The 16194-nt window shown below is 39.9% G+C and overlaps 1 protein-coding gene across 2 annotated transcripts in view; it reads right to left on the bottom strand.

The window, feature by feature from the left end:
• The window catches only part of Glg1 (golgi glycoprotein 1), a 135790-nt gene that overhangs the window by 54776 nt on the left and 64820 nt on the right, over window positions 1-16194 (bottom strand). For both annotated transcript variants that reach the window (XM_004842855.3, XM_013071489.3), the window contains exon 2: window positions 6064-6096. In XM_004842855.3, coding sequence (XP_004842912.1) covers window positions 6064-6096 — 33 coding nt within the window. The remainder of the gene's footprint in view (window positions 1-6063; window positions 6097-16194) is intronic.

Raw genomic sequence — 16194 nt, 5'->3', positions numbered from 1 at the left:
CAAGTACAAGAGTCACCACATTCCGGAAGTGCAAAGTGCAACACATCTATGGGGTTTTATAATTCATTTATAGTTCTTTCCAGTCCATATGAAATTTACCAACTGGGTCACTTTGATCATAAGCAATGCTGCCCAGAAATTCAACTGACATTTTATTCTTATCAAGTTAAGAGAATTGAGCTGAGAAGTTAGAATTCACAGTTGTGCACACCTATAATCCCAGCACTCTGGGAGGCTGAGGCAGGAGGATGGCAAATTCAAGCCCAGCCTGGGCAACTTATTGACTTAGCAAGACCCTGTCTCAACATATAAAAAGTAAAAAAAGGACTGGAAATGTAGTTTAGTCTGGAGGTCCTGGGTTCAATCCCCAGAACTGGAAAATAAATTAGAAGGATTTTGCTCATGGTTTATAGGGCTATTACAAGCTGCTACAAATGTTCTTGTACAGGCCCTTTTATGTAGATTTATATGCAGTTCTGTTGGATAAACATCTAGAAGTGAAATGGCTGGCCATACACTACGTCTGTGTTTTCAGCTTTAGTTAAAAATGCCAGAGTTTTACAGCCAGGCATGGTGGTGCACACCTGTAATCCCAGCACTCGGGAGGCTGAGGCAGGACTGCCTCAAATTTGAGGCCAGCCTGGGCTACATAGTGAGTTCAGGACCAGCCTAAACTACATAGCGAGACCTTAACTCCAAAAAAAAACCCAAAAAAAAAGCCAAAGCACTTTGAAAGTAGATGCACTAAATTACGGCAGTGCACAAAAGATGCCTTGTTCCTTATTCATACTAATATTTGATACACTGTCAGTCCTTTTAATTTTTAAATTTGTCTTTTTCAATTTCAGTGATTCTAATAGCAGGTATCTGATCACTAATGAGGTTGAGCACCTCTTTTCCATGTTTATGCCATTAGATATCATCTCCATTTTTTTATTCCTTTGTATTTCCTTTACTGTTTTGAGTTCTTACATATTTTGGCTATATTGTCAGATATATATATATATATTTTTTTTTTTTTTTAATTTTTGGTTTTTTTTTTTGTTTTGGTACTGGGGATCGAACTCGGGTCCTGGTGCTTGCGCAGCAGGCAGCAAAACCACTGAGCTAAATCCCTGGCCCTATTGTCAGATATATTAAAAATACTTTCTCCTCTATGACTTGCCTTTTCACTTTCAATATTGTTTTTCGATTTTTTTGTTTTTGTTTTTTTGAGACAGGGTCACACTATGTAGTTCAGACTGGCCTCAAACTTGAATGATCTTCCTGCTTCAGTCTCCTGAGTGCTGGGATTACAGGAGGGCACCACCATGCTTGCCTTACTATTGTATTTAATAAAAAAAGATTTAAGTGTGGCGCTGGAGATTGAAGGTTTTATGCATGCTAGGTAAGGGCTCTACTACTACTGAGGTACATCCTAGCCCCAATAATAAATTTTATGTAATTCAATTTATTAATCTTTTAATTTATGTTTAGTGCTTTTTGTTTCTCTCTCTCTCTCTTTGTGCAGTACCAGGGCTCAAACTCAGGACCTTATGCTTACAAGGCAGGTGCGGTGCCACTGAGCTAAATCCCCGGCCTTGTTGCCTATTCTTGACACTGTTTCCATATACATTTTAGAGCCACAGAATCATTTCAATAACCACAAATATGGAATTGTAAGGATCTACAGGTAATTCAGTAAGAGCTAACATTTTCATAGTAATAAGATTTCCAAGTCATGAGCACAGTTGCTCATTGATTTACTTCATTCTTCAAGTTTCTCTTAATATTTTATAGCTATCTGCAGAATAGTCTTACACATATTTTTTAAAGTAATTTTATGTAGGTATGCTGTTCCAAATAGCATCAATTAAAATTTTTACTTATTTCTATTATATAAAAACATAATTGAGTTTTACAACTGACTCTATCTAGGAATTTTACAAAATACGTCTATTAGTTACCCGCTAATAATCTATCTTTTGGATTTTCTTTTTCATTTTTTTTTTCTTTTTTTTGAGACAGGATCTTGCCATGCAGTTTGGGCTGGCCTTGAACGCACCATGTAGCCCAGGCTAGCCTCCAATCCTCAGCAATTCTCCTGCCTCAGCCTGCAGTGCTGGGATTACAGGTATGTGCCACCACGCCTGGCTCATCTTTTGGATTTTCTACTAATATAACCATGTCATCTATAAATAATGATAGTTTAATTTTTCCTCTCTAATTCTAACCTGTTTTCTTTTTTCTCACCTTACTGAACTGGTAGGACCTCTCTTACAGTGAGCAAGTGTGCTGTGTTGCCAATCTTAGGTAGAAAGCTGTCAATATTTCACATTTACTGTAAGTTTTTTTCACAGCTACTATTTAGGAAATTAGATAAATTCTCTTCCAGAATGAGTGCTCAAATTAGAAATTTGAACACTAACCAGATATTTGATTAGGAATTATGCAATTTTAAGACATACAATGGCATTGTGGTTACGTTTTTCTGAAAGTCCTTAACTTTTAGAGATATTTACTGGAATATTAACACATGAAACAATATGATGTTTGTATTCTGCTTCAAAATAATACAGAAGGAGAGAGCCAGGGATTTAGCTCAGTGGTTTCACCGCCTGCTGCGCAAGCGCAAGGACCCAAGTTCGATCCCCGGTACCAAAAAAACAAACAAAAAACTACTTTTAAGGACCCCAGTTTGATTCCTGGTACCAATAATACTACTACTAATAATATAGAAGGAGGGAAAGGAGATAGGAGAAGACACAGGATCCATCTGAATTAATAACTGAAGCTGTGTGATGACTGCATGGGTGCTGACTATAGATATAATGCACCCCGTAAAATCTACTCTTCCCAAGTCCAACTGGGCAGTGAACGTGCACAAGGTTGTGCACACATTATCACTGATTGCAGAACATTTTCATCATTCCCCAAAGAACCTCCACGCTTATTAGCAGTCATTTCCAGTTTCCCCATTCCCCCAGCTCTTAGCAAACAATAACCTTTCTCTCTGTGTGGATCTGTCTACTCTAGACAGTGCATATAACCGAATCATGTAAATACGCGACCTTTTAAGTCCAGTCCTTGAGGTTCAGACATGTCGTAGCATGTATCAGTGCTTCATCCCTACTTGTGCCAAATAATATTCCAGTGTATGAATACATCATGTTTTATTTATCACTCATCAGGTGACAGACATTTGAGTTGTTTCTACTTTTAGATCATTATGAGTAATGGTGCTAAAAATGTAGCCTTGGTGGGGGTGGTAGTGAGGATTGAATGGAGAGCCTTTACACTGAGCTACACCCTCAGTTCTTTTTTTGGGGGGGGGGGCGGGGACACCAAGGTCTCATTAAGTTGCCTACATTGGGCTCAAAATTATGATTTTCCTGCCTCAGCCTCCCAGAGTGCTGGGAATACAGACATGTGCCACCACACCCAGCTTAAAAACATACACATTTTTATGTGAGCACGTTCTCAGCATTTTTGGATACTGTGATACATTTACATATACTTATTTTTTAATTTCGTTTTTTGTCTTTGGGGTATTGAGGAATTGAACCCAGGAGTGCTCCACCACTAAGCTATAGCCTCAACCTTGGTTTTTGTTTTTCTTTTGAGACAGGGTCTCACTAGTCCAGGCAGGACTCAAATTTGTGATTCCCCTGCCTCAGCCTTCCTAAGTGCTAGGATTACAGGTGTGCACCACTGTACCCAGCTATATTTTGGGTTTTGTCCATGGTTCCTGGCTCTTAACCTCCTCTTCACAGACGAGCATAGAAACTAGAATTTCTTTTCCCTGACACAGGTCACAGAAACTCTAATCTTCCTCTACTTTTCTGTCTTGGAATAGCCATGAAGAAACTCTCTAACCTACTCTTTTCCAAGAGTAAATTGTAAGACCCTGCTCATTCCAGAGGGCTAGTTGGTGTGGTGGTACACACCTATAAACCCAGCAATTAGGAGACTGAGGCACAAGGAGCTGAAGTACAAGCCCAGCATGAGCAACTCAGTGACTTAGCAGGACTCTGTCTCAAAATAAAATACACACATAAATAAATAAAAATGAAAAAGGGACAGAGATATATCTCAGTGGGAAGGTCTTTGGGTTCAATTCCTAGTACTACAACAAAACAAAAGAAGTGAAGGGGAAGACTACAGCACTGGTGGTTTGCCAATGGCATCTAAAATGTATGTGTGGTTGGGCCAGGGATTTATTAGCTCAGTGGTGTCACTGCTTACCTTGCAAGCACAAGGTCCCGAGTTCAATCCCCAATACCAAAAATAAAATTAGAAAATTAAAAAATTAAATGTTTGTGCAGTAGTCTTGGGGACTGAGTCTCTCAAGACAGTGCTGGGACCAGAGGACACCCAGATGGTGTTCACTGCTGTAGAATTTGTTGCTTGCTGATGGGACGAAATCCCCACACCTTTTGAGGTCACAGAAGTCTTCCATGTTGACTGTCATGGTGGAAAACATGTTTTTTGGACAGACAGGCAAACACCTAAGAGAGGAACTGATGGGTCACGACTCTGTTCAACTCTGACCCTGCCGCCCTGTCTGCCACAGTGGGCGAGTTGCTTCACACTCCCACCAGCAAGGTAAGCAGACGTCCATTTCTCCATGTACCGAATACACCGACATCTGTTCCTGCCCATCTTGCTGGTTACAGCCGTCCTGGCAGGTATAAAGGAGAATCTCACACAGCTCTGATTTGGGCTTCCTTAATGACAACGGTGCCAAGTGCCTTCTGTGAGTCCTGGCTTTTAGGGAGAGATGTCTATTCGCACCCAGTACCCACTTTAGTTCGGGTGGTGGGATTGAACTCGGGAAGTCACATGTGAACCACAAGCTCTACCACTGAGCCGCACACTTCACCCTAAATTTCTTTACTCTGGAGTTGTAAGAGATTTTTATATTCTCGATGTTAACTAGCTCCTTTATCAGGAAATGTGTGCAAAGTATTTTCTCATATTTTGTGGGTTGTCTTTCAATTTTCTTAACAGTATCATTTTTCACCTTTTGAGACAGGGTTTCTTCATGAAGCTGCCTCAAATTCATCATCCTTTGGCCTCAGACTCCCAAGTGCTGGAATTACAAGCATATGCCACCACAGCCAGGCTTGGCAGTATTCATGAAGCACAACAATTTTTTAATTTTGGTGAATTTATCTTTTTTTTTTGGCACTGTGCCACTGAGCTACATTCCCAGCCCAGATTTATCTATTTATCAAACTATTTTGCTTGTTTTTTAGGTGTCACATCTAAGAAAGCATTGCCTAATCTAAACTCATAAAGATTTACACACACATATATATTTTTTTGGGGGGGCGGTACCTGGGATCAAACTCAGGACCTTGTACTTGCAAGGCAGGCAGCAGAACCACTGAGCTAAATTCCTGGCCCTACACCTATATTTTATTCTATAAATTTTACAATTTAGCTCTTTCGTGTAAGTTTTTTCACACAGTGTGAGGCAGGGTTTCAAATTCATTCCTTGCATGTGATTTCTAGTTGTTCCACTCTTATAAAGATTTTTCTTTCCCCCACCAAAGTATCTTGGCATCTTTGTTAAAAATCAATTAACTACACACACACAACTGTAATCCCAGCACTCAGGAGGCTGAAGCAGGAGGATCACTACAAATTCAAGGCCAGCCTGGGCTACACAGTGAGTTCAAAGCCAATCTAAATTACACAGTGAGACCAAAAGAGTAAAATAAAATAAAGCAAACAAACAAAAAATATTCCCCCCAAAATAAAAGAAAGTTTAAGCCTAAGTACATAAATATTATTTGGCACAACCTGCTGTTTCTGCAATGAAGGGGAATTTGTGGATTTTGCCAAGGTTCTTAAAAGTTTATCATAATTTTAAGATTAAGAGAATCTAAGAGGGGCCGGGGATTTAGCTCAGTGGTTTTGCCGCCTGCTGCGCAAGGACCCAAGTTCGATCCCTGGTACCAAAAAAAAAAAAGACAATCTAAGAAAACATAAAGCTTCCTCAAACAACAGGAAAAGCATCCCAATATGTCATCATATATATAAAGCATATATGGTGAGTTACAGAGAATCCATACTTACATGATTGCAATCTGAAGAAATTTCATTTTCAGGCTGGAAGGAAAAAAAAAAAGACATGATATTTTAAAAAACAATAAATAAATACAAAAACCTCAAAATTTCAAGTACCACCAAAATAAACTCAAAACCAGAAATGTGAATATTCAATTGAACATGTTTCTTCGCTATACACAGTAAAATGGCATGTATGTCTTGTACATGCTGGGGAGAAACGAATCACAAAGTACAGACAAGCCATGATCCCCTCTTACCTGATGGTACAAACTGGAAACGGAAAGAGCAGAGCAAAATGTACTAAAGCAGTAATAACACAGGGACACTTTCCTTTGACCTGATACTTTTCAGTTTCATGGTTTTTGTTTTGTTTTGAGACAGGATCTTGCTTTGTCATTCAGGCTGGCCTTGAAATCTCGATGTGACTCAGGCTGGCCCTTGACATGTGGCGAGGCCTCGGCCTCCGAATGCTGGGATTACAGGCGTCCACCATATGCCCAGTGATATATTCCAATTCTGAAAGCTAAAGACTGGGCGTGAAACAAGTACACTTTCCTTAAAGAAAGCTGGACATCTAAAGATACAGGCTTGTAAAAGAATGCAGAGGTCTAGGAATAATTTAAAACTGATCTTAAATGTCACCACTGGGGGAAGCTGTGTGGAGGGTACACAGGATCCCCGTTTGCCCGACGCTGCAAATCTCCTTTGGTGTCCTTGTTCAGGCCAAAAGGGAGATAGGGTTATAAAAACACACATCAAGGGTCGGGGATTTAGCTCAGTGGTTTCGCCGCCTGCTACGCAAGCACAAGGACCTGAGTTTGATCCCCGGTACCTAAAAAACCACATCACAAGGAAGTGCTGTCTCCTTTCCATTACTAATGATATTCCAACATGTTCAAATAAATTCTGTGTATTTTCCATGAAACATTACCAATTTTGGCTGTAAAAGCTGTCTCTCTTTTTTCTTTGCAGTAGTGGAGATTGAACCTAGCAATTGTATATACCAGGCAAGCACTCTAGTACTTACTACATCTTTTTATTTTGAGATGGCCTCACTAAGTTATCTACACTTTCTTTAAACTTGTGACCCTCCAGCCTCAGCCTCCTCAGTAGCTAGGAATTACAATGTTTGCCACCCTGGCCAGCAAAGGTTCCATTTTCAAGATAAGAAGATATTTTTATACACAGTTTTTTGTTGGTTTTTTTTTGGTACCAGGGATTGAACTCGGGGTCCTTGAGCTTGTGCAACAGGCGGCGAAACCACCGAGCTAAATCCCCAGCCCTAAGAAGATATTTTTTATTCAAAGGTAAGGAATCCAAGCGTGGTGGCCCAAATCTGTAATCACAGCACTTTGTGAGGTCGAGGCAGGAGGATCAAAGTTCAAGTTCTGCCTGGGCCACTTAGAGATCCTGTTTCAAAATAGGGGCTATGGTCATAGCTCAGTGGCAGAGTGCCCGTGAGTCTGAGCCCAAGAATCCCAGTATCCCCTGACACACACAAAGATTAATACATATTAACAAATCAAGCAGCCACACTCACCACACTTTAAGCAGCAAGTAAGTTTCTAGGGAATTTATTATTAAATTCTGCCGCAGAATTTAGTTGGCAGCAGCAAAAATTCTTTTAAAATATTACATTAAAATTTAAGTTGACAGGCAATCATGAGATCATAATACTACTTCTGAACTTTCTCCCTACTTGTCTAAGTGAGAACAGATACTTTTTTTTGGGGGGGGGTACTGGGGATCGAACTTGGGTCCTTGCACTTGCGCAACGGGCAGAGAACAGATACTTTAAGTCTGTTTTTTTTGTTGTTGTTGGTTTGGGTTTTTTTTTGTACTGGGGATCGAACTCCGGACCTTGCACTTGCGAGGTGCTTGCGAGGCAGGTGGCAGAACCACTGAGATAAATTCCCTGATGTTGAGGTTTTTTTGGGTCTTGCTATATAGTTGAGGTTGGCTTTGAACTCACTATGTAGCCCAGGCTGGCCTTAAACTCATTCTCTTGCTTCAGCCTCCCAAGTGCTGGCATTACAGGTATGTGTGCCACCATGCCTGGCAAGAACTAATACTTTACTGCCTTTCTGACTCTCAAATTCAGCCTCTACACTATGGGCTTAACTCTTTCCTCTCCACTTCAATTTGAAGTGCTTAATTTATATTTAACAATTTGTTAACAATGGTTATTGGCATAGGACCGGGGATTTAGCTCAGTGGTTCCAGTGCCTGCCTTGGAAGCGCAAGGTCTGGAGTTCGATCCCTGGTACCAAAAAAAATTATATATATAAATAAATAAAACAATAACCATAGGCAGTTTTCTGTTCTATTGCCATCCCCCTTTTTTGGTCTATTTTGAGACAGGGTCTCGCTATGTAGTTCAGAATGGCCTTGAACTTGCAGCAATCCTGCTGCTTGAGCCTTGTGAGTGGTGAGGTACAGTTGTGCGGCATCACGTCAGCTCTATCCCCTTTTAATCTACCTCTTAAATTTTCCAATCAGCCATTCTAGTACTTTATCAAACAAGGCATGGAAGGCAACATCACAATCCTCTGCTTGTACACATTTCTACTAAACAGTAACTTTGGCTAAAAGGAGCATTTTTGAAAGAAATCAATCATTTTGGAAAGAGCACTGGAGAATTTAAAAAATAATGTAGTCAAGATGAAAACTACTTATGGAAAGCAAGTGCTCTCATCTTTATAGCCCACAGGAAGTGCACTAGCAAATTAATGATTGTTTTAATGGCTTGCTTCCCTACACAGGATTTGTACACCAGATCCTTTGAAAAATCCTGCCTTGGGCTGGGGATTTAGCTCAGTGGTTCTGCCACCTGTCTTGCAAGCACAAGGACCCAAGTTCAATCCCTGGTACCAAAAAAAAAAAAAAAAAAAAAAATCCTGCCTCCTGCTATGAACTGATCTACATCCTGGGCCACTGATGGTGAACTAGACCACAGGCTGGCTTTGGCCAATGTGATTTTGGCAGGCATAGCCAGGAGCAGAGGCTTTAAGTGCTTGGGAGGTTTGGTTGGTATTTTTGCACTCCTGCCTTTTCTCATGAGAAGAACATGTGCAGGTAGCTGGTTGTACAAGGAGGACAGATGTGGACCATATCTGAAGCCAACTTTCTGCCTGGGGCAAAGCAATTCCAAATAACCTGCACAGCCATGGGCAAGAAAAATAAATGAGCCACTCAAATTTTGAATGTTTATATGAAGAAAAATAACTAATATACCTATCAGGCAAATAAAATAATTTTTTAGTTTCTTTCTACATTTAGTTCCTCTAGAAAAATGAGAATAGAGGAATGCCGTAAGAACAGCATTGTGATGTTAGGCTTGTAAGATTTATGGAACCACAAAGCTACTGTCTTCAGAGTCAAAGAAAACAGCAGTGATTTTAAAAATGAACAGAGCCCTGCGAAATATAAAATTCAAAGCAGTATTTTATACAAGTTTGGCAACATCAATGCCAACACAAATTAATTACAGAAAGCATAAAAAGAAAATGCTATGGTTTACCACCTTGCTGTTTGATAAGGAACTAAAGGACAGAAGCCTCAGGAATAAAAACAGATGTGGGTGCCAACTCAGGTTTGGTTCTCAGAATGCACTATTTCCCTGATGTCCAAATCAAATCACTTCATCGAACATAATGTATCCACTCCTTCAAAATGGTAAATGTGAATAGGCTTGATTATCTCTAATCCTGGAAGAGCAGTACAGAGTATAAAACCCAGAATTAGTGAGGTAGAGTAAGGTTAAAGACATTTTTTCTTTTGCTGATAATCAGTGAAATAATACTCTGAAATGATCCCAAGAAATAAATCAACAAGTATATATTCAATAATGATGTACCTATAATTGTGCTAGACATTGTTGCAAGATACAAAAGAAACAAAAGACCTCATCTAGTCTCTTCTTGGATATTTTACAATCCAGTTGCGCAGCTAAGTAATGAAACCAACAATAAACCAAGTGCAGGGACAAGAGGTGGGCCTAACGAACTAGACAGAAGACTGAGCAGCAGAAAGGGCTACAGTGATTTGCCCAGAAAGGAAGCTGCATGATCCCCCAGAGTTCAGGAATAGAGCTACTGCTGCTTTGTTTTATGTTACTTTATTCATTTATTTTAGTTTCTCGAGGTAGGGTCTCACTATGTAGCCCAGGTGGGCCTCGAACTCACAGCAATCCTCCTGCCTCAGCCTCCCAAGTACTGGGATTACAGGCCTCCACCACAATGCCTGGCTCTTACTGTTTTTTGTTTTTTTGGTTCCAGGGATCGAACTTGGGTCCTTGAGCTTGTGAGGCAGGCAGCAGCACCACTGAACTAAATCACCAGCCATCTTACTGCTTTTCTTTAAAGCTCAGTCTTTAATTTATATTTTAATGTATTTTTAAACATACGAACTATTAAAACAATTGCCATTTTGTGAATAAATATATATCTACTTGGGTAAACCATGATTTTTTTCTAATTATAATAAGAACACAATCAAGATACAGGATTAAGAGGTGAAATCCCAATCAGTTTAGGACTCCTACTTTGACCTCTACCCACAAATCAGAGCCAGTGTTGGCTCCCTGTCTGCAGAAGCATCAAATTAAAAGCTGAGCCAAGCTGTTTTATCAGCGGGTTTTCATCACCCTGGAGCCAGAAATCTGGGCTTACAAAAGAAAGGTCTCTTACCTGGAGTGTTACCCCCCGGAAAGAAAACAACTGCCCTCTTACAATGGAAAGTTGGGGGAAAATTTTTATTAAGTTTCATAAATCTAAATCAAATAAAATAAAATAAATAAAAGTTTCATAAATCTTTAACTTAATGATCAAATTTTACAGAAGAGACTGCTGAGGCTGCATACACTAGTACCAATACAGAAACTATTATAAATGGAGGAAAAAGAGGACCTAGTATGGTTCTCCACCCCAAAAGATTAGTGACTAAAACCCAGAAGGCATTTAGTTAATGGTGTATAAATGATACACAGTACATGATACAGTGGAGCGTTGAGTACTTGGGAGACACTTGCCTGACTCCTATTAAGAATGTGGGGCTGGGTATTAAGCTCAGTGGTTCCAGTGCCTGCCTCAAAAGCACAAGGTCCTGAGTTCGATCTCTGGTATATAAAAAAAAAAAAATCCAGGAATAATCACTTTATGGGCCAGGGATTTAGCTCAGTGGTTCCACCACCAGCCTCACAAGCTCAAGTGGGAGGACCCGAGTTAGATCCCCGGTACCAAAAAAAAAAAAAAGAATGTGATGGGTGTGGTGTTACATAAAAGCTGCCACTTAACTAAGCCAGATGCTACATTTCTTTCATTTTGTTGTACCAGGGATCGAACTCAGGACCTTGTGCTTGCAAGGCAGGCATGCTAACATTTATTTCTTACAACATGAGACTGCAAAATAAATGGGATTGTGTCCAATTTTATAGAAGATACTGAGCAATCTGATCAAAGGTACACTGCTGAGATAATAAAGCTGAATGTAAATGATAGTAAGTGACAATTTAAGCTTATGTGATGTTCCCGCTTGAGGCTTCCCCCAAAAGGTGGGATAGGTGGTATGACTCAGACGTGCACAGTGAGGGGAGGCCTTTGAGAGAAGCAAGAAAAGGAAGAAGCAGACATGACCACGCATAAATGTAGTGATCTACAATGATTTTTCTGACAGTTACATGATGGATTTAGGTGTTGCCAGTCCAGATAAGAAAATGATGAAATAATGAGATATACTGTACTAGGGATCTGGATTAGCCCTAAATAACCACAGTGAGTTATAAAAACTTTGCTTAGTGTATTTGGCTTTTCTAAATCACTGACTCAAATGTTTTGGGTATCCTTGTACTTTTCTAGTTGAGTGGAAAAAAAAAAAGCCGAAATCATTGATTTTAAGGACTGAAATCCCTAGCTCTTCCTCTAAGTTCTATAAATTCAGAGTTGGTTTTAAGGAAAGAGAACAATGGAAAAAGAACTAACAGGAGTATTCAGCTTCAGGAGTTTTGCGGCCTTACATATGTCACTTTGCTTCCCTAGACCCCGTATGGGCAGGCTTTGGACTAGAACAGGGATTTCTCCTCTAGGATTCATCAGTATGTTTTAAGAGGTTGAGACTGTCTTTTGACATATTTTTAAATATTTATAACAAGAAACAAACATCGGTTGAACACTGGCTGAGGTCCTTTCCAATTTTATGAGTCTATAAAATCTGGGATGTGGAATTTAAAATAGAAGTATTTATTGAATTTCAAGTCTTTTAAGGCTAGCAATTTGCATACTATGATGACTCCTGCTGCTTTATTTTAATCATTCTCTGCTGGTCAAAGTCACAAAAGCAGGTTTCAGAATAAACTACTGAGAAGTTTGGGTGTGAATGTCTCAATTAAGCCAACCATCCCATTCACTTAGGAGAATGTTTTATACTTAGAATGAGTCTAGAACTATGATCTCCCCAAGGTGAACAACCTGAGTTAATGAGTCTGGCTAGAGACATCAAAGGATTCCCAAAACTAACCTGGAAGCTGCCCTAGTTTCTGAAATGAATGCTTGGGAGATAGATGGTGTCTGAAAGACGGAACATTCAAATCAGGCATGGGGTGGTGCATGCTTGTAATAGTAGTACTCTGGGAGTCTTGAGTCAGGAGGATTGCAAGTCAAGCCTAGCCTGAACAACTCAGCTCAAAAATGTTTTCAAGAGCTGGGGAGGCAGCTCAATGCCAAGGTCCCTGGTTCGGTCCCCAGTACTACTAAAAGAGACAGCACATTTTGCAGTTACATTGACTTAAGTTCAAACAGCCAAGGATCACAAAGGCATTTTTCTAGGCACCTGACAACAGCTTTAGACTCATCCCAGGGAAAACAAACAAAAACCATCAACAATATGCCCGCTTTTATGGCTTTGCAAAAACCTGAAGGCAGCCACAAACTGCTGCTTCCTCTGGACTGGAAATATTTTTGCTGCAGTAGTAAGAAAACTCTCCTGGGAGTTTTTTCATTAAGAACTCAGTAAACTCCCAATCACACGGACAAGTAAGTTATTTGTTAACCTAGTCCAAAGCCCACTGCCCAAAGCAAAATGAATACAGTTGCTATCTAATCAGATAAACACAATCTTTTAGTCCAGGAAAATTTCCCCGAGCAAGTCTAAAGGGAATCTTAATCCTCAACCAGATTCTTAACTACTTTCCTTTTGGTGCCATATTCCTGCTTAATAAAAAGAATTTATTGTTCTTATTTGTCTCCAGGGATAGCAGGGATGAGTGTTATTTTTCCAAAGGATAGTGATCAGCATCAACTCTATGCCCTCCAACAGAGCTAATTTACTAAAGGGTTGTGCTTTTGTATGACTTCAACATTCACTGACCTTTCAAAAAGATTTACTTTACAGGTTCACTGGGAGGGTTTTTTTATTTTATTTTTGTACGAAATACAGATGCTGTCTCTAGTAAATTAGTATGGCAAAGAAGATCAAACATGAGTCCACACATAATCATCTAATCATCAGTGACTTGAACATGGAGTTTATACTGGGGAAGAGGAGGGTAATATTATAAAAAAGGAAAAAAGCACCATCAAGCCCAAGAGTAGGACAGAGAGGAAATCAGAGAGCACTGCATGCAGGAAGACACATTTGAGGTCTGTGCAGAAGGCAGAGGCCCAAGAGAGAAAGTGAGGAGCCCTATAGAGACTGCTCTTAGGCATTATTTCTTTTTTTTTTTTTCTGGTACCAGGGATTGAACTCAGGATCTTGAGCTTGTGCAGCAGGCGCTAGAACCACTGAGCTAAATCCTCAGCCCTTCTTAGACGTTATTTCTTTGGGTACCGGGGATCGAACTCGGGTCCTTGCGCTTGCACAGCAGGTGGTGAAACCACTGAGCTAAATCCCCGGCCCCAACTACAGGGTTTTGATAAAAATTTCAACATTGGTTCAATAATGATTTCCCATAGTCCAAGTATGTTATTGCTAACTACAATGTGTTGGATTTAGTTTACTTTTGTTGCCTGTGTGCTTCCCAAGTGGGTGGTAGGAATAATAGTATATACAACAGATTAATATTACCTAGCTACCTGCTTGTACAGCAACATCTTGAGTTCGCAAAGGGGTAGAAGGGAAGACACAGTCAGGGCCACCTGACCCCTGGCTACTGGATAGCCACACACAACAGTGCTGGGCTACGTAGAGACCATGACCTCCTCGGTGCGCTCAGCTCTAGTAAGGTCAGATGTCCATCAAGGAGGGAGTCAGCAGAGCGGCTCACAGCACACTGACTCATCGATATAAGTACTGGCAAGACAGTGAGCTCTGTCAAATACTAATTAACTCGTCTCCAGTAAAGTTAACTTCTATTCTGAAAATATGAAAACACACAGCAATCTGGCTAGTTACTGAAAACCACTGCTGTGGTCTTAATAGCTGGCGCGCGCGCACACACACACACACAAGACCCTAAGAAACTTGACTCATGATGACTCATTATAACCTTAAACTGAGAAGTCAAATTACATATATATTTTTCTAAATCATTTTATTTGAAAATACTTACAACAGTTTTACCTTCTCTTTTAGGATTTTTTTTTTTTTTTGAGACAGGGTCTTGCTATGTAGCTTAGGCTGGCCTTGAACTCACTATGCAGCCCAGGCCAGCCTTGAACTCACAGAGATCTTCCTGCCTCAGCCTCCCAAGTGTTGGGATTACAAAAGTGTGCCACCACACCAGCCAAATTACATTTTATTTCTAGTTAAGAAAACTCGAAAACTAGTTAAACTGACCAAATAGAAATACTAAAAATTAATAAATTTATCACCTGTGTACAGAGCAGGAAATGAAAAATACCAAATAAGGATACAGTAATCTAATTATTGAACAAAAGCTCCATGATTATGGCAAACACAATGATTTTCTACATTGAATTATCATTTTACAAATCCATAAATTTGTGTTTTATAAGTATAAAATATAAATTTTACAGTTTGTAAAAATATAAATTAGCCAGATATGGAGGCACACGCCTATAATCCCAGCACTCTGAAAGGCTGAGACAGGAAGATTACAAATTCAAGCCCAACCTAGACAATTTAGTGACTCAGTAAGACCCAGACTCAAAATAAAAACTAATAAAGGGCGGGGGATATAGTTCAGTGAGAATGTCCTGAGTTCTATCCTCAGTTCCCCCCCGAAAAAAAAGTAAATTATGGGCTAGGAATTTAGCTCAGTGGTACCGCTGCCTGCCTCGCAAGCCCAAGGTCCCGTTTGATCCTCAGTATCAAAAAAAAAAAAAAAAAAAAAAGGTAAATTATAAGCTGATACAATGGCACACATTTGTCATCCACACTAGGAGGCTGAGTTTGATGGCAAGTTTGAGGCCAGCAGGGCAAATTAGACCCTGTCTCAAATATAAAAAAGGAAAAGGGCTATGGACGTAGCTTGATATTCCTTGGGTTCAATTCCCTGTAACCCCACCCAAATTATAAAATCATGTCATTTTTCTCATAACAAATAATGTGAACAACTACCCTCAAAACCTTATTTTCCAGTCTGCACTGTCCAATTGCCTGGGGATCAAACCCAGGGCCTTACTCACTTTAGGACAGTGCTTTAGCACTGGAGCTACATCCCCAGCCCATTCTGCTGATTCCTCATCTTTTGTTCTTACTTTATTACTATGAATTAGAAATGAAGTACCTATATACTATAGGAGAAAAGTCACTCTCAAAGGAATATATAAGCCCAAGACATTTCTTTTCATACATCAAGCTCAGCCAACTTTTTAAAATCAATTTTCCAATTGGAACTGGCCAATATTCAAGAAATGTGAGGACTCTTTGACAATGATAAGACATTTTCCTCTAGTTCTGAGGACTGAACCTAAGCTTCTACACTGAGCTACATCTCTAACCTATTTTTTAAATTTTGAAGCAGAGTTTCACTAACCTGACCAGGCTGGGCTCCAACTTGCCGTCTTCCAGCCTCAGCTTCCCAGAGTGCTAGGATTATAGGAACTGGCCACCACGCTGGCTTGTATAGAACTTTTGACACCAAAGATACCCTTAAGCACCAAAAGCAACACTGCTGCTATCCAAAAGGCCATACTTCACGCAGGCAAAGAACAAGAATTCAAAATACATGATACAGGGCCA

This window comes from Heterocephalus glaber, unplaced genomic scaffold, assembly GCF_053883595.1.
Source record: "Heterocephalus glaber isolate CG9 unplaced genomic scaffold, H.glaber_assembly_v1.0 deba00000071, whole genome shotgun sequence".
In the NCBI taxonomy this organism is placed as follows: Eukaryota; Metazoa; Chordata; class Mammalia; order Rodentia; family Bathyergidae; genus Heterocephalus; species Heterocephalus glaber.
This window is presented reverse-complemented; position numbering and strand designations above follow the sequence as displayed.